Genomic DNA, 17,933 nt, shown 5'->3' on the forward strand with positions numbered 1-17,933 from the left:
GCTTCAGAATGCATGAAATACTCCATGCTGCTGCAAACCTGTCGCTATTGTGTTTTTAAAACTTTCTGTAGAGTTCTGCTTGTAACAGGCTACTGTAGGAATTGTGAAGGCACAGGGAGGAGTGGTCCCGCAGTTTTCTTTGAGACACAGCAAATCCTGTCTTTGGGGGTGGGGTGAGGTGGGTGGACCGCCCCACTGCCACCTAACACCAATAACCCTCTTGCAATAATACCCAACCCACAAACACCCAAGGCATTCAGTCAACAGGGTGCTTATGGAGTGCCTCCATCTCGCAAGCATCCACCCTGCTGAGTTAACCTGTGTTCCCGGCTCCTTGCTCCTTCGCTTCAGCTGGTTCAATCGCCCGTATTCCAGACTGCTAGTTCACCAAACCACCAACTGTTTCTGAACATACCCCAAGTCAATTATTTCAACATTTCCTTTATAAATGCGGGACGTGGGCATACTCTGGGCAAACTACACGTGGAGCTAAAAAAATAACACAGATATTTCAGCCTAGCCAAAAGTAGCAGCAAAAGGCTGAGGCTCTAAGCCGGAGGGCATAAAAAGAGTGCCACTGAATTAAGCAAGTGGAAGCCACAGAGCAACACCTTCCAAGGCCGTGTCTGAGCAGAAGTGGGCAACTTCCTGTTCTTAGAAAAAGCAGATAGAAGGAAGTCTACCTTTATATAGCATTCTTTAAGTAAATCTTCACATCATCACCGTGTCATTTTGCATGCATGTCAACTGTATGTCCTGCTTATCTTGGTCAGGGTTTTTCTAGTGTGTTATGTATAGCTAAAAAAATACAGTAGCTAAAATGACACTGCTATCCATCTTTCAAAAATGGGTCTTGCAGTCTAGGCCAGCACAAAAGGACATATGCTGCCTCCTGCAGGAGATTCTGCTGTGTGCTAGCTGAGTGACCTGTGCCAAAAATGCCACCTCCTCCTTCTTCAAGACATCATGCCATTTCTACCTACAGACCACACTGACCCTCACTAACATCCACAAACCAACTGTCCTTTCAGACTGGGCCACTTCAAACGTCCAAGAACCAGCTGACTTTGAAAGTCTGGTCATATTGCAAGGAATACAATCTCCAGCTTCTAGGCAGCAACACAGGAGAGTACTCTGAAGGACCACACCACACAATGTGCTCTGCTAGGCGGTTGTTACGGAACAGCACCATATACAGAATTGGGTACATTGCCATACAGTAGCATCTGATAGGAGAAGGCTGCTTTCACAGCCATCAGAGGCCCTCCCATTTTATTCTCCCCCTGCACAGGAACTGCCACATAGAGGAGTCTGGGAGAAGTTTGTGAGCACACACCTAGTCAATAAGGGTGTGAAGTGCTTTCACCATAAGAGGAATACCAGCATCAGCGGGGGGATGAAGTAGCGTAAAATAATCCTGCCAATCACACAGCACAGGCCAGATCCCAAGTTTCTCCACCCCCGCAGGCCATTTTGACAGACAACCCAATGTTGAAAGGGTTCTCTTAAGCGCTCTCAATTGTTTCTTCCTCTGCAGCCTGGCTTTATACCAAAGCCAGACTGCAAAGGGAAGATCCGTGCCAAAAGCAGGGATTGGCTGCACTGCAGAGTTCTGGATCCTGCAGGACTTGCTGCCAGTGCTGCCAGCAAGCCCCACAGGCCAGAGATTCCCCGATGAAAAAGCCTGGAGATTAAGAGACGACATAGACTCTTGGAGATTAAGCAGGGCTGGTGAACATCTCTCTGCTGAGGAACAAGGGAGGGGAAGCAGAGGTGGACAAGAAGGTGCTAGGAGAAAGCGTTGCAAAACAGGAGCAGGGAAGAGACTATAAAGACTAGTTGGTGTGGAAGAACCCTACTTGATTATAATGCACAGCCACATTTCAAGTACCAAACTAAAGGAATCTGACAAAGAGGCTCACCTATTAATATGAGGAAAGGAAGTTTTGTGTCTGAATGAACCCAAGTCCTATTCAGTGCAACAGGCCAGCTAACTCCCCTTCAGCCCTAATTCTAGCAGAATGGCTGGTGGTTAACAAGAGCACCACCTCACCAGCATGCTAGAAGGGTTGCAGCTCCCACTGAGCCTAAATATCAGGAGGATGAAGGCTGCTTTAAGCTCTGCTCCTAGAGACCCTGCCATGCTTCTGCAAGAATGAGGAAATGAACTGCAATCTTCAGCACCATTTTCTGCCCCGCATCCTACTAAATAATTGCCCCTTTCCATCATGGTCTGCTTGATCATGAAAGATGACCAGTAATAGGAAATCTCCTGTACCCTAAACAACAAAAGGCACCTACCAATTTACTATCAAGGCCGGGTAAGTCCTAGAGGTTAGGTGTCAAGACAGAAACATAGCAGAAATATCAGCAGGAGAAGCAAATGCATCGCTGCAAAAGTGTCAGAAATCTTCTCTGATCTAAGGAAGAGCCCAGAGGTTAACTCCCACAATAGGAAAGCCCCAGGCTCTGCCCTATGTAGGCTTTAAACTGGAATCCCCAGCATCCTGGAAGGGTACATTTATTTCTGCAAGCTACCAACCCACATTTCCCTTGCAAGGAAAAAGACTTTTTAGGCAAATTGGAAGAAACGGTGGTAGGTAAGGAAGCAGGAGCTCGGTCGTCTCTAACAGGGTGTTGGGGTGTGTGGGCAGATTATTCTGAGAAGAGTTGTGGGAACCTTGGGTTTGCCAACTATCGCCCCACCCTCCTCCGCTTACCCCGCTAGGTACCAGCAGGTTTTCTACACCCCCAGTATTTATTGTAGCTAGGCAGCTCCCGACAAAATAAAAGGGCAGGCTGAATGCCCCTTTCGGTTCTCTGGCTTCCTTCAGGCACAAAAAATTAGGGCCAGATAAATGACATTCAGCAGCAAAAGTATACAGAGTTATAGGCAGTGGTTTTGGCAAAAGAAAAACATAAAAGCTGCCTCTTCTGGCACACAGCAGCCACATAAGCCCACCAGCATCACCCACCGGCTTCTCCCAAGTGGCATGTGGAGAGAAGTTCAGGCGCTCAAGGCAAAGCCAGCTGCTACTTTCTTTGCGGTGGCAGCGAAGCTGGGCTCCACAGTGCATCGAAGTTGGTGGCGGAAACAGCAAGCAAGTCTCTCTCTCCCTCGTCCTGTGGCTCAGACAGAAGGGAAGCACCAAAACCTACCGAGGCAAGTGCAAAATAACCCTTTGGGGGACTCCCCGCCCCAAAGGCTCCCATCACGTTGGCTTATTAGCTGTGGAAGAGTCAGTCTGAGTTCTCTGTCAGTTCAGTCCCTGGAGGCAGAGGCCACGCACCAAGCCACAGTCTCTCATCTGTCACGTGGCTGCTCCTTCAACGGCTGCCTCCTCCTCCTGCTCCTCCTCGTGGTCTGAGATGTCAGCCTCCATGCTCTGCTTGGCCAGCAGTTCCCTCCGCGCTTGCAGCCGCTCGCATTTGGGGCAGGGTCCTGAGCGGAAGCACACCTTGTGGTAGCAGGCTCTGCATTCTGCAAGGGGAGAGGGAAATGAGCAACTAGCAAAATCAGCGTCTCAAACACCCAGCCACAGGGGATGTGGCTCCCGTTCTCACCTTCGCACGTCCTGCACTTGTTCAGCTCAAAGGGGAAGAGGATGTCCTCCTCGTTCTGGCAGAACTCGCAGATGAAGCCCTTGGCCTGGCACAGCTGAGGGGGAGAAAAGGAAGAAGCGGAGGGGAGTGAAGGAGAACAGCCCAGCAGAAGATGCATCCCCACCTCTGAAGGGACAGAGAAGCCCTGGATCTGCAGCATGTGCACACACAGAGAGACACAAACGCCCTGCCAAGGAGTCCTTGCCTCACCCTCAAACAACCTCCCTGGGCATCTGTTTAGCGCTGGGCACTGTAGCTCCACAAAAGTGGCAAGTGATCTCTAACAAGGCTACCTGCCATCTCATTAACTACCATCGCCAAGGAATCACAAACTCCCCTGTGAAAATCTTGCCTCAGCCATTGAGGGCTTTAGGCAAGCAACTTTGGCCACCCAATCTGCAGCACAGAAATAATTCTGCCGCATCTTAACCAGCTGTTGTTGTGTGTGCCCTTATATATGGGTTACAGGTTGTGAAGGTTGCATTACAGCAAGACTGCGTATGTAATTACATACTGTTGTATCCAACAATGGCACTGCACTAGGATTTGCTGTTGTTGCAATCAATCAATTAAATTATAATTTCAGTTTACTACCCAGGGTCCAAGGCTGGTCACAACAATTTATAATTCAGTATTTACAACAGCTGAAACAAATTCCAGTCCCAGGAACAAGGTGGATCCTGAAAATACTTCCCGTGTGTCAAGAGCTAGGATAAAGAGGAGCACCTTCAGAATGCCACAGAAACCATAGAACGAAGGTGCCCAACACACCTCTGTGGGGAGGGAATTCCAATGCCGTAGAGAATGACTTTTCCTGGGCCACCCCCCCCCCATTACCTATTGCAGTCCTCCACACCATACTGTTCTGCAGGGTCCCCATGCCAACACTCCCATGGTTCTGGTGGGGGTGAGGGGAGATGTGGGAGAAGCCAGAACAGGTACTGTGTTTCAAATGAGCTTCATCCCAGCTTCAATTTAGCAGTGCATGTGGTTCTCTATTACAAGAAGTCTACCAAAGTTACCCTCTCCGCTGTGTGCAAGAGCGATCCTAAGTTCCTCCACCGATGTTCCTGTAGAGATTGCAGCTCAAGCTGTCTCACTAGGAAGGGTTAAGATCAGCCTCCCTGGCAACCAGGCATGCAGCCAGAGCACTGCCTGGGAAAATCCAGGTCTCCCTGCATGGCTTTTGTGCGAAACTTGACCCAGTGCAGAAACAAATACAATACAAATTGGGAGGACGGGAAGGGGCTGAAAGGGGGGGAAAGTAAAAAGGTTACCCACCATGCATTTCTCAACGTGCTGGGTACCTGCCTTGAGGAGCTCTGTCAAGCAAGGAACGAGCTCCCCCTTCTTGGTGGCACTCAGGTCATTCAAGGAATAGAGGTGGAGGTCCTCTGTCAAATGACCTGGCACGGCGTCAAAGGCATCCAGGAGCCTGCAGGACCAAGTCAGAAATCAGCACCATGACAAAGCAGCCTTGTTCTGTTCTGAACGCTCCCTGCCCTCACTTAGCGAATATTGCAGCCAGACCAGCTGATGCAAGTGAAGGCTGCTGGCAGAGCTCTTTAATAGCTCAAGGCTACACATTTCCCACCTATCATCTCACTACCCTACTGCTCCTTTCCCTTGCAATGGTTATTTTCCATTTGCAAGTTGTATTGCTTTTAATATTTTGTCAGGAGCCGCTCAGAGTGGCTAAGGTCAGATTGGTTGTTGCTAAGGTTCGTTCCAACAACCCAGCAAGGTCTATGCATCTCTGATGCAGTGTGTGTGGGGGGGGGGGTGTACATTCACATAGTTAGACCCTTGTGTGAATGTCACGCATGACAGTTTGGGCAGCTGAACACTTGCAGGGAATCTGCTGCCGCTTGCAGCTTTCCAACTGGCAAATATAGACAGCTGTGCAATCTTCACACGTGACAAGCAGGCACTGGTACACAGTGCACACCCCTATGCACAGAAGCAGAGGAAATGATCCCACAGCCCCACTGACCAGGTGGAGTCGGGGGACAGTTGCAACAGACATCTTGTCTTGCTGAAGCCCAGGCCTAGAGGTTAGCAAGGAGCAGAAGAATGCGTCTTCTGCTCAACAAAGGGAGGGTGGAGGAGCCTGAAAGACTAAAAGTGAGGTACAGAAGTTCATATGCTGGTGGTGGCGGCCCAGGTTCGTTGTGGTTCAAGAGCATGTCCTACAGACGTTCTGTAGGAGGAGATGCAGCTATCTGGGAGGAGCGCACTGGGAGGAGTCCACTATTCTTTCTGCGCCCCCCCTCCACCCGCATTGCTGGGCTTCTGTCATTTTGCCTGCATCCCACAGCACTTACGCTTTCGCTAGGCGGCAGGTCTTGAACATGTTCTTCATGTGGTACAGCTGGATTCTCAGCAGCTGGAAAAGACCAAGTGGAAGGGAAAACCTCAGGTTGGAAGGCTTCTTTCGTTTTAGAAGTATTAGGTATGTGTGTCACAGCAAGGAGTTGGACAGAAACCCAGGGCCCAGGTCTTGGCCCTGCCTCAAAAGGGACTTTGGCGTTTCCCCAACCCAGTGGGATGCATGGTTAAAAAGGAAGGGGGAAATGAAAAAGGGAAATTAAAAAACAACAACCAGGTGCAAGAGCTAGAAGAAATAACAATCAGACTGCCTCAGGCAGGTTTGGGTATGCTTTGTTGCTTTAGAATCGCCAGTCTGTGTAAGTGGCATGCAAATTCGCTGCATCTGACAGTTTTGACTTAGGTTATTCATTTCTGTAGTTCTGGGGTGGAGCAGAGTATTCTGCAGGGCGCTGTAGCTCCACGCCCCAGAAATCCTGTCCTTTCTGTTGCTCTGAGATTTCACCAGGCTTCAACCACACACTTTCAAGGTGATCTGCGCAGCCTTAAGGGTTAGGAACTTTATATAAATGTAAAAAAGCACTGAGATTCTGAGGATGCTGAATCCTGTGCTCAGTAACAGTTGCTGCACACACATGATTCTAGGGGGAAAGCTACTATAAAAAAGCAATTTACATCAATGGAAGGTTTTGAGCAGAGGTTTAAAGAAAGAAAATGAAGGGCCTCTGCAAATGTGCTTGGGGCAGGATTTCTATACATACGGTCAAAGTGAGTGGCAGAGGTGCAGGCTTGGCTTTAAAAAATGGAAAAGATGGACCTGGAGGTTTGCACGCTTGGCTCAGATTCAAACAGTAATTTTCTCTCTCTCAAAAAAGGGGTGTGTGTGCGTGCAAATTGGCCCCTGCATGTAGAACAGTATTTCCAGGGTGGTGGGGAGTGGGACGCACCCTAAGAGCATGTATCTGCTCCTCTCCCAAACATATTGGAACCCAGGGAACTGTGTGATTTGCGGTTCTGAATAGGGATATGTAACAGAATTCTTTCCCACTGCACACAGGCACAGAAAGCGAAAAGATGCTTATGCAATAATGGCAAATACAATTCAAGGTATGCATATTAAATTATTTAGAAGAACTATGTTTCTTTCTTAGGTGCAGGCAAGGAACTTTGCAGGTCCTCATTTGAAACATAAGCGATAAAGTCCCGCCAGGTTACAGAATGTTCTACTTGTTCTTTGTTACAGAATCCCCAAGCTTTCTCACAAATCTACAGTTCCTGAGACAGCTTTGGCAGAAGCCCTGACACTTAAAGCAGGTATGAAAGCTACACTTGCAGGGTAGGGATGGCCTCACGGGGCACCTCACACTCAGTCTGCCTTACCCTGACTTGGTTGAGCGGCTTGACCTTGCGGTAGAGGGCAGTGTTGATGTCCTGCACATTGAAGAGGGGGTCGCTCCAGATCTTGCTTAGCAGGTCCTTGGAGAAATTGCTGATGCAATATTTGCTGAAGTCCCACTTGCGCAGGATGCGGCTGGGGATGAGCATCTGAGCGTTTTCATGGCAACACTGGCAGAAGTATTTACCCAGGTACTCACAGTAGCGCATGCGCTTGATGTAGTCTGAAGGGACGGGGGTTGGGGGGACAGAGAGAGAGAATGAATGAATGAATGAATGAATGAATGTGTTCAGACTCCTCCTGGGGAACGGGGGCTGAGCCTATCCACAAGTCATCCCAAAAACAAAAGGAAGGTATCCTGCCCAAGGTGCCAGTTTCAACACCCCCAGTGTAGTGCATGTGTACATAAGTATATGGAATGTGAATTTCGTCCCTACCAGTTCATGATTTGAACCACATCAGTTAGTCGGTTGGTTATATTCTGCTTTTCTGTTCAGAACAAAGTGGCCAACAGTAATTAATACAAAAACAACCCAGTCAAATCAGATTAATACCACCCACCACCTTCTAAGACAAAATCTTTGAAGGTTCAGGCAGTGTTGAAGAAACTGCACTAGTTGCCAAACAGCTACTGGGCTATGTCCAATGACTTCTTATTATGTGAAAGACTGCCTCCCCCTGCATTCAGTTAGAAGATCAATTCAGGCCATCTGGGAAAATTCTACACATGACATTGCACCCTGCAGAATATCCGAGGGTGCTGACCTGAAAATAAGCAATTTTTGCTATTGTCCCTTATTTTGGAATGCCCTTCCCTCTGTCATATGTGAAACAGCAGCTATCAGTTGCTTCAGATGTCTTGTGAAGACGTACCTTTCACCTGGGCTTTCCCCAGCCTGTAAGTTCATACCCTGCATGAAATGCTTTGAATCCTACAATTCCTGTTTTATATTCCCCCATATAGTTGTTTTATTGGTTTTACACTGCATTTTTAATTTTAAAAATAGGGTCTTTGAAAATCTTGTATGATGCTTAAGAGATTTCTAAAACATTAAACTGTCTATAAACAAAGTTTTACAAACAAAGTAACATAAAATAACATACACAGGGCCTCAAGAACTCTGCCAAATCCATCACTCACCAGGGTCTGTCCTGATGCCACATCCGGCACAGCGATAGTTCTGCTTGGCCACTGCCACCTTTCTCCTGCAGACACACAAAACATGTGCTATGTATGTGTGCAGACAGAGGATAGGTAGATCTGAACCTCCTACCTTGGGGGGCAGGGAGTGGGCTGCTAAGGAAAATGTTATGAGGATTTAACATGCAGCATTTGAATATGCAATAAAAAAAAACCCCTCTACATGGGCATGCAATGTTATTGTAAAGGACAGAAGACACTTGTCCGCTTCCAAGCCTGTTCTTAAACCACAAGGAGCACTAGAAAAGGCCTGTGCTTGCAGAATGTCACCACCCACCAGACATGAGCGAGGGAAGAGGCCACGGAGAGGACACTTTCACCAGTCACTGGACTTTGGCTGGTCATCAAGCAAATCATGAGAAAGCCACCTCCCAACCACTTTCTCATCCTCTGGTAGATGGTGCAACAGTCTGACTCAGCATAAGGCAGCTTCCTTTGTGAGTAAGGCTTCCATTCTTAAAGACAACTTCTAAGTTTTTGTGAAGAGGGGGAAAATCCTCTTGCTGCTGTTGGCAGATTCTAGCAAGGGCATGAATGGGCATATTTGGAAAGAGGAAGGGAAAGACAGAGGACACTGCAGGCTTGAAAACCATCTGTCTCCTTACGTTGGTGCGGGATGGATATTGAAGATTATCTGTGGTCGGGGAGGCGCCCACTCCAAGTTCCCTCGGACCCGGATACGGAGTTTATAGATGTCCGCGTGTTCCCCATCATCAGGAGAGATGGGCACAGAATCGGGAATTGGCAAGAGCTGCAGGAGGAGAACAAGACGAACAATGTAAACGTGCACCTGGGTCCGGGCACAGAGCTTCCATGGTTAGCCAACAAGCAAGTAGGCAAGATCTGGTTACTGCAGAATCTTCTGGAAATAATTTAAGCACTAAGTCAATGCTGCTAAGTCAGTGCTGCTATAGCAATCCCGTGGCTATTCCACAATCCAGTGGTAAACTGCTACGTGTGATGGCGTCCTCCATGTTATTTCTGTTGCACAAGTGCAGAATCTCACGTCACGGTCCCCTCCCTGCCCACCACCCTCGCTTTTCAAATTTCACACGCACATGAAACTTTGTAATCCCAGAGTGCACACGACTGCTGAAAGAGGAGCTTCCTTTTGCCATTACCCAAGAGGAAGTCGACAATCAGTGATCCCTTGTGAATAGAGCCCACTGTCAAACTGAGAGTGTGAAGTGGGGAGTGGGTGGAGAGCAACAACAGCCCCAAAACTACAGCAAACGGAACAAAGCAGCATCTTGGAGAGTAACTCCACAGCAGAACCGCAGGTCACCACTGAAGCGCCTTTGTAAAGCCAACGCAGAACTGATCTGCAAGGCAACCAAGGAGTGGGAGAACAGCCACAGTTGGGGCTCACACCGGTGCTTGTTAGTCACTTCCAGCAGCGCTGAAATGCTTCACTGTCTCCAGCACAGAGTAACAGCGTTGGGTGGGCCCTTACACCCCACTGAAGTATATAAACAGGGCCATTATGCTTGCTGCAATTCCTCCCTGTGTGACTTGCATGACTGCTGCCTCCCTAAAAGGCCTCACGCTCTCACATACAAGCAAAGCCTGTGGTTGGAAATAGACAAAATTAGAAGAACACACAGAACTTGCTTAAGGAGCGATGCAGAGCTCTGACGTTCCACACCCTGACCACACACTCCTGCACAGCCTTGGTTCAGGTTCTGGGATTTCAACCAGCACAGCCCATGTCTACTCAAGTTCCTTATGGCAGCTTTAAGGGCTGGAGGCTTTTTGCTTTTAAAACATACCAAAATTCTCAGGGTGCTGAATTCTGCATCAAAATGCCCTGCTGTGCCCCAGTGCTATAGGACTGTAAGCATGCCTAAGACACCTTTCTTCCTCCGGCCATTGACTTCCCGCAAATCAAGAAGCTGTCAAATGTCAGCAAAATCACAGCTGGGGTGGAGGCCGAGGAATGCAGCCTGGACCCACACCTTTGGGTGGCTACTGATTGGTGCAAGTCACACTGAGCTGGCTTGTATTTGCAGTCTTTCGGCTTCAGGTGTGTCCAGCCCTGGTTATAAACCTGATTTTCTACTGAGCAGCCACAACAAACCACTCTAAACCAAGGCCTTCCATGCAGAGAGCGCAGCCACAGCACTCACACACCCTGGGCCCCTTCAGATGGGCCATTCATAAAGGCTGTTAGAGCACGCAGTAAACACGACACTCCCTGGGCACACTTCCCATTCGGGACATACCAGCAGCAACTTTCTGCAAAGCTGTCTTTTCTTATACCACTTGGGCCGCTTAAGAAGCCTTTTAAGAGACAGTCTCGGGCCCTGAAAACCAACAGCAAATGATCTATAAAGGTGGCTCCCTGAACACGTCTTCCCTGCTCCTGGGAAGAGAAACGGGAACAGAGGCGGGCCTGGTGAAAGCTTTTGGAGGCACTTCAGATTGCCACGCTCCTCCTATTGAAACATCTGATCTTTTGCTCCTTATCTCTGCGTTGGGTGCGGAGCAACCTGTCCCAACACCACAGCTAAATTTCACAGATCACATAACTCACTTTTATCAGCCACAGCCCTGGTCAGTGGTCAATGCACATGATAGAAAGAGCACAACACCGATTCCCAGCCTCCTTCATCCAGAAGTTTCGGATTACAACTCCCATCAGTCCCTTGGCCACGTTGGTTCCTGCTCCCTACCAGTCCCAGTGTCAGTAGTATCTCCCACTGTATTGCACAGACGTAGGTCTTGTTGCCCTTGCCACCTGAACCGCTGGATGGGCTGGCCACATCACCTGGCCTTCCTGAAGTACTGGGACTGCTGCCCTTTGCCCTTTTAATCTAGAGTGGTTACGACCATGCTTAAAAGCCACCACATCCAGCACATTAAGTGTTTGCTGCCCCCCGCCGTAAAGTGGCTAAGTTTAAACCACCACTAGAGAGGGGAAAGGGGGGTGCAGAGCACAAAATGACTGTGCTGTTCTGGCAGGTGCTGAACTCAGGAACCCTACCTTCTGCGGGGCATCTTGCTCCGGCACAAGCCATTCCAGTTCGGAGGCGGCAGGGAGCTGCATCCCTTCAAACTGCTTCAGCAGGCCCATGGCCACAGCCTCCGCCGAGTTGGAGTTGAGGAAAGAGTGGAAGCTGTTGGACAAAGCAGCGGAGATTAGCACAGATACAAAGCAGCGGGAAAGGAGGTCTCTTCTGTACATCCCCTTAACGTTCATCTTGAAACCCTACAGGTCCCACAAAGCCTTGGGCTTAATTCCTCACTCTTCGTCTCTTACTGCAGGGACAGGAAACCCATGGCCCTCCAGAAATTGCTCAACTCCCCAATCCCTTCAGCCCCAGTCAGCATGCCCAACTGGCCCAGGAGCAGTGGGGACTGAAATCCAACAACGTCTGCAGAATGATGATCTGGCTCCCCCTGTTCCTGCCACACTTAAAAGTGTCCTATGGACACGTTACTGCATTTTCTCACATCTAGCCCTCATTTGTTCTTTCTGCCCCTGTCCCAACCAAAATATAGACTGGGGCACATGGCCAGTTGCAGGAGCAAAAACTCCCATCAGTCATGCCTCTGCCTGTGGAAGCAGCCCCTTAGTCAGAGCCAAGCTGGCATCTTTGACACCTATCTTGGCATAGAAGCAATAAACCAGCGTTTCTGGCTCCAAACTAGTTCCTTTTATCTACTTGGAACCTGCCCCTGGATGCAATATACTGCCACCATCCGCGAGACTCAGCCTAGCCAGAACCTCAGCAACCTGAAATCTGGTCCTCACCCATTCCTTCACACTGGGAAGCCAACCCAGATGCAGAGCTTTAAATCCTTGTCATCTCTTGGCCCTGATACTACCAGAAATGGCTCCCAAACAGCCGAGATCCTACTTACATTTTGGCCCCCAACACCCTTCAGATATATTACTGAGAGAAGAAGCCTGTTTAGAGCTTTCTTAAATTTGTCTCCCAATTGTCCCTTCTTCAGCCTTTCGGCCTAAATCTTCCCAGTGTTTCACCCCAAATGAAATGGAGCAAGGGGAGGAATGAGCCATCATGGTGTTCTTCTGCTAAATCAGAGATACATACGTGGAGCCCGAGGAGTGGAAGGGCTTCTTGCTGGGAGCTGCACTCCTCTTGATGTCTGCATCTAAATCACAGCACAAATGAAGCGGGGGAAGGTTAGACGTGGCAAAGATTCTGGATGGATTAACGCATATCACAACTTTACAACAAGGAACTGATCTACAGTGGTGCCCCGCAAGACGAATGCCTCGCAAGACGAAAAACTCGCTAGACGAAAGAGTTTTCCGTTTTTTGAGTCGTTCCGCAAGATGAGTTTCCCTATGGGCTTGCTTCGCAAGACGAAACGTCTTGCGAGTTCTTGCGAGTTTGTTTCCTTTTTCTTAAAGCCGCTAAGCCGTTAATAGCTGCTAAGCCGCTAATAGCCGTGCTTCGCAAGACGAAAAAACCGCAAGACGAAGAGACTCGCGGAACGGATTAATTTCGTCTTGCGAGGCACCACTGTACAGCAGAGATGGGCAAATTCGCCTATGGGCCGATGCCTTCTCACAATGGACCACCTCAAAGTCTGCCCACTTTCTGCACCATCCACAGAGAGCGCCTCAAGAAGGGTGTCAGAGCCTGCGTTCGAGGTTTCTAAGACTAAAGTAAACACAAGCCATGTCTGGCCTCTAACCCAATTTTATCTGATCCTCTCCACTCCAATTTGTGCCTGGTTGGAAACATGAGGCATTGATTCGTAGCTGCATGCATCCTTCCCATTAGGAAGAGAGACAGCTACAGCGACCTCCAAGGTGGCCTCAGTTCCTGAGCATGTTGGCACATACCAGGAGGGAAGAGATGCTTTCTTCACTCAAGTATTGCTGCTCCCAAGGCATGGCTTGATAGGTGGTTCTCCCATCAGAAAATGAGTAGGTTGCTCCCCAGTTTAAGCCACATATTCCCTCACCTAACATCATCTACCACCCCATTTTGCCAGAATTCTGTGGGGGGCTGTTATAACAAATGGCTTTAAAAAGCAACTACACTCTATATAACTAAATGGCAGATTAGTTGCCCAGTGGCTATTGATGACCCCCATTTCAGAGAGGAGGAGTTACAGACTGCTAGATATTGTGGGCTATTTATCTATGATGTGGAAGATCACATCAGGCCCTGCTTGTAAACTTCCACAGGGCACCTAGTTGTCCTCCATTGGCAGAAAGGCCATCAATCTGACCTGGTCTGCCAATTCTTAAAAGGTCCTCAAATGTTTTGCTAGCCACAGTTGCTCACACTGGTCTAATCCTTCTATCAACACCAGCAAGCAGTTAAGAGAGCGAGAACCATAGGAAGTGAACAAGACTACCGTGGGGGGAAGGTGGAAAGCTTATAAGCCATGCAGGGAAGTAGCTGCTAGCTGTTTAGCTTACCTGAAGAAACACACACACAGGGAAATTAGTTACGAGGTGTTAGTAGAGAGACTTACTCAAGCGTGTGTGTGTGTGTGTGTGTGTGTGAGAGAGAGAGAGAGAGAGAGAGAGAGAGAGAGAGAACACAGTTCAAACTGGTCACTGTGCCAGTCAAAATATGACAGTTTGCATTTGATATCCCTGCTTTTGTAGCCTTCAGTGGACTGCAAAAGAAAGGGATCAGGAAGTCCCAGATAGATTGTAACAGAAATGTCCCTCCCACAGTGGGGCCATGTATGTTGTACAACCGATAGATTTTTGCTGCTTTGTCAAAACTGCCTGGTTTAGACCAGACTTTGGCCCATACGGTTTTTGCTTTGTTTTGCTCTCACCTCTGTTTATATTCTCAGCACCAAAAGGTGGAGGGAATTCTATAACATGCAAACACTGCAGGTAAGCACCTAAGGCATGACATGCAATACACCCCAAGGGCGATCTAACTAGTTGTGCCCACGTGACACGGACCGACCGACACACAGAGCGAGGTTACTACCTGAAAATAAGGAAGCCATTGAGACAGACAGGCCATTCTTGGATATTTGAGTCAGGTTAGATCCATCGTTACCATCTGCATGATACGGTGATGACAAAATATTGCATGTCAGCAGAAGAAGGGGGGGGGGAGAGGGTGTAAGCACAACCAGAGCAAGGATAGGAGAGACTCCCAATAGCACAGGGCCCTTCAAACCAGACCAGTGGCTTTCAGATTTTCTACCCTGAGGGAATTCTTTCCATGTCAAATTTGTCTGCCAAGTAACCCTTGCACATCACAAATTATTCTGGAGCATAACCGTGCGCGCGCGCACACACACATAGGGTACTGGCCAGGCCCCCACTGTAATCCAAAATGCAGCTGATAATGCAATTGACACCCCCTCCTTGCAGGTGCAAGCTGACTTCATTGAGGAGCCTCTGAGAGGTTACTGGGGAGTCCCAGAATTCCACAGGATAGAGTTTGAAAACCACTGAATTATGGGGTTCAGAAGATCCCACCAACTCTGAGCTCTTGATCCTTTCCCCTCCTCCCGCACCCCAACACACAGTATTCCAAGCACCGCCAGGCCACCTGCACAACTGCTCCTCTGGGTCTTGGCTGCTTAGCTATTCCTTGCTTCAAAGTGAGTTTCCAAGTTTCAAACCAGCAATGTTTTGTGGCTGATGCCAAAAAAAGGTAGCTATTTACTTTTGTTTCTCTGATCTCTCTTAAAAAGTTTGACGGGGAACAAACTTGACTAGGAAGCTTCCACAGGGGTTAGGGAGCATCCCCCAGGCTACTCTAGTCTACTTTTGTAAGGCTGTTTGCTGGGCTGGTTTCTCTGCCATGCTCTTCTTTGGCAGGAGCAGGGTAATCATGTACAGGCAGAATAAGGATTGCCTCACTTCCCTAATGGCCAAACTCCACACACACTGTGGTCTCCAGCCCCGGTAATATGTGCACTGGGACTGATCCTGCATTCTGCACAACTAGCTTTGGCTGTTCCAAGTGCAAGTACCTCCTCCACACTTCCCATTTTTAAAATTCAGAACTGATCCTTCCTTTCAAAAGCCGGCCCGATTCTGCCATGTGAACAGGCCTTTGGAGAAGATTCAAACAGTAAGCTTCATGTTGGAATAAGCAAGCATGGGCAAGCCTCCTCCCATTGTAACAGCCTTCAAATTTGCATTTTCACTGGAAGGACCGATCAGCAAGGACACTTTCAAGCCTACAGACTAGCAAATGATAATCATGATTATCCTCCCAAGTCTGTGCTTTTCCATTCCTGTTGTGCCTACTGTTCTGATACTAGAGAACTGTGTCACTCCCATTTTAAGAGCTGGACAATGCAGGCAAAGATTATTGTCTTCAGAGTCGCACACAGAGTCCTGCTGAGAAGGTGCCAGCTTCAGTCCCTGAAATCTGCAGTTAAAAAGGATCGCGGACTTGTGCCTGGAAGCATTTTTGCCAAGGACCTTGGAGAGCTACTGTCAACCTGGGCAAACAATCTTGGGTCAGATGGACCAACTGTCCCAGTATAAGGGAGCTTCGTATGCATGAGGCTCATTATACCAATTACATCTTACCTCTAATCTCATACTCGTCAACCTCTTCTGCTGAACCTGAGTCAGACAAGTGTGTTGAGTCTCGGGAGCTGAAGTGGGATCCACTGTCTGTTGCCATAAGACCTGGAAGAACAGTGGCAGAAAAAGAAAGACTGCAGTGCACGTCAGAATCTGTCTGGTTCAGCCTTGGCCAGCCTGGCACCCTCCATGCTTTGGACTACAGTTCCCATCACCCCTGGCCAGAACATTAATTCAAGCTGGCAATTGTAAGCACAATAAGAAGCAGCACATGACTTCACTTATTTCCTTCTCCATCCCTTTCGCCTCTTGTACCATGTCTATTAGTTCCTGCGGGCAAGGACTGCCTTCTTTTAAAATCTGTGCACAATGCTCAGTAAAGGTTTAGGTGTTTTAAAAAGGAATCATAGAAGTTGCAGGAGAAAGTTCTCCCTCTTCACTCAAGTCACCTCATAGATGAGTTTTGCATGATCAAAAGTTTAACCCAGTGCTGAAACAAGGGCAAAGGAAGTGCCTGTGGATGACTAGGCGCTCTCAAATAATTCACAGAACCTCTTATGCTGAGACTATAAATACAGATAAACCAGAAGAACAAAAGCTTAGGGCCATCTTTTTAATAAATACCTGCATGTTAATGAAGTATGCAAATGATTAGACACTTGCCCATTTCACAACTGATACACATCCTAATAATCAGGCAGCCCTCAAGACAATAAGCCAAACTAAATACACACACACACACACACACACACACACACACACACACACACACCCTTAGACAACCACATAAGCTCTATTGGTTTGGATCCTGTATATCGGTCCTGTATACCTGAAGGAGCGTCTCCACCCCCATTGTTCAGCCTGGACACTGAGATCCAGCACCGAGGGCCTTCTGGCGGTTCCCTCATTGCGAGAAGTGAGGTTACAGGGAACCAGACAGAGGGCCTTCTCGGTAGTGGCGCCCACCCTGTGGAACTCCCTCCCTTCAGATGTGAAGGAAATAAGCAGCTATCTTCTCTTTAAAAGACATCTGAAGGCAGCCCTGTTTAGGGAAGTTTTTAATATTTTATGCTGTATTGTTTTTAACACTCGATTGGAAGCCGCCCAGAGTGGCTGCGGAAACTCAGCCAGATGGGCGGGGTATAAATAATAAATTATTATTATTATCCAAAACAGCTCCATCTTGGGGTAATCCAGGATACACATGTGGTAAGAATTCACTTCTACACCACTTTGTTTGTTACCCAAGTGCGAAACCACCTTTTAAATGAACCACAGAACTAAGGAAACTATTTTCAAGTCCAGCATCCAGGAGGGACCCAACGTTTATTTCTATTGCAACAGGACAGAGCTCAACTTAAGTGCCAGCTGAGAAGAGTGTAGGGTTAAACCTGCAGAGTATGAGATCAGCATGGCCCATGTATAGGTCTTCTTGCCTGCTTGGATTGACCAGTCCCTTCTGAGTAAGTCCCAGAGAAAAAAGTTTCTCTTTCTGCCTGAAATGCACATAAAGCCTTTTCCATCTTATCAGACTGCCTCCTTTCGTCCTCATTCACATGAATCTGTTACCATGAGCCTCCCTGCTGACTTCTTTAAAAAGGAGATGAAGGAAGCAAGGATGCCCTGAGTGGGGGAGAGTTAGATTTCTAGCAGACCACTTCCTCCTCCAGACTCCTATGACAAAACTAAAAAGCAAGGCTAAACCCTCTAGGTGTTTTGTGATCCTCAGATGCTGCACACACAAACAAAGCTGTACTCTGCACTACACTAGGGTGGAATTTGGTATGGAACATAGACATTAGTCGCGCGCCCCCCCTCACCCCAGGAGTCTCATTTCTATCTCTTTTTCGTTGCTAGCTTCTACCAAGGATAGATCCTGAAAAACAACACCCGGATTGAACCGC

At 48.2% G+C, this 17,933-nt stretch overlaps 1 protein-coding gene across 3 annotated transcripts in view; it reads right to left on the reverse strand.

The window, feature by feature from the left end:
- Window positions 1-2,951: 2,951 nt before the first annotated feature.
- RUBCN (rubicon autophagy regulator) overlaps window positions 2,952-17,933 on the reverse strand; it is a 47,961-nt gene continuing 32,979 nt past the window's right edge. For 2 of the 3 annotated variants that reach the window (XM_082224002.1, XM_082224003.1), the window contains 11 exons: window positions 16,033-16,134; window positions 14,465-14,539; window positions 12,587-12,647; window positions 11,512-11,644; window positions 9,134-9,279; window positions 8,469-8,533; window positions 7,312-7,550; window positions 5,928-5,989; window positions 4,885-5,038; window positions 3,565-3,658; window positions 2,952-3,481 (listed from right to left, as the gene is read on the reverse strand). In XM_082224002.1, coding sequence (XP_082080128.1) covers window positions 3,312-3,481; window positions 3,565-3,658; window positions 4,885-5,038; window positions 5,928-5,989; window positions 7,312-7,550; window positions 8,469-8,533; window positions 9,134-9,279; window positions 11,512-11,644; window positions 12,587-12,647; window positions 14,465-14,539; window positions 16,033-16,134 — 1,301 coding nt within the window. In that variant the 3' untranslated portion in view covers window positions 2,952-3,311. The remainder of the gene's footprint in view (window positions 3,482-3,564; window positions 3,659-4,884; window positions 5,039-5,927; window positions 5,990-7,311; window positions 7,551-8,468; window positions 8,534-9,133; window positions 9,280-11,511; window positions 11,645-12,586; window positions 12,648-14,464; window positions 14,540-16,032; window positions 16,135-17,933) is intronic. The other variant, XM_082224004.1, reaches the window with a different exon arrangement.

The sequence above is a fragment of the Podarcis vaucheri genome, assembly GCF_965113315.1.
Source record: "Podarcis vaucheri genome assembly, chromosome: 5".
Lineage (NCBI taxonomy): Eukaryota > Metazoa > Chordata > Lepidosauria > Squamata > Lacertidae > Podarcis > Podarcis vaucheri.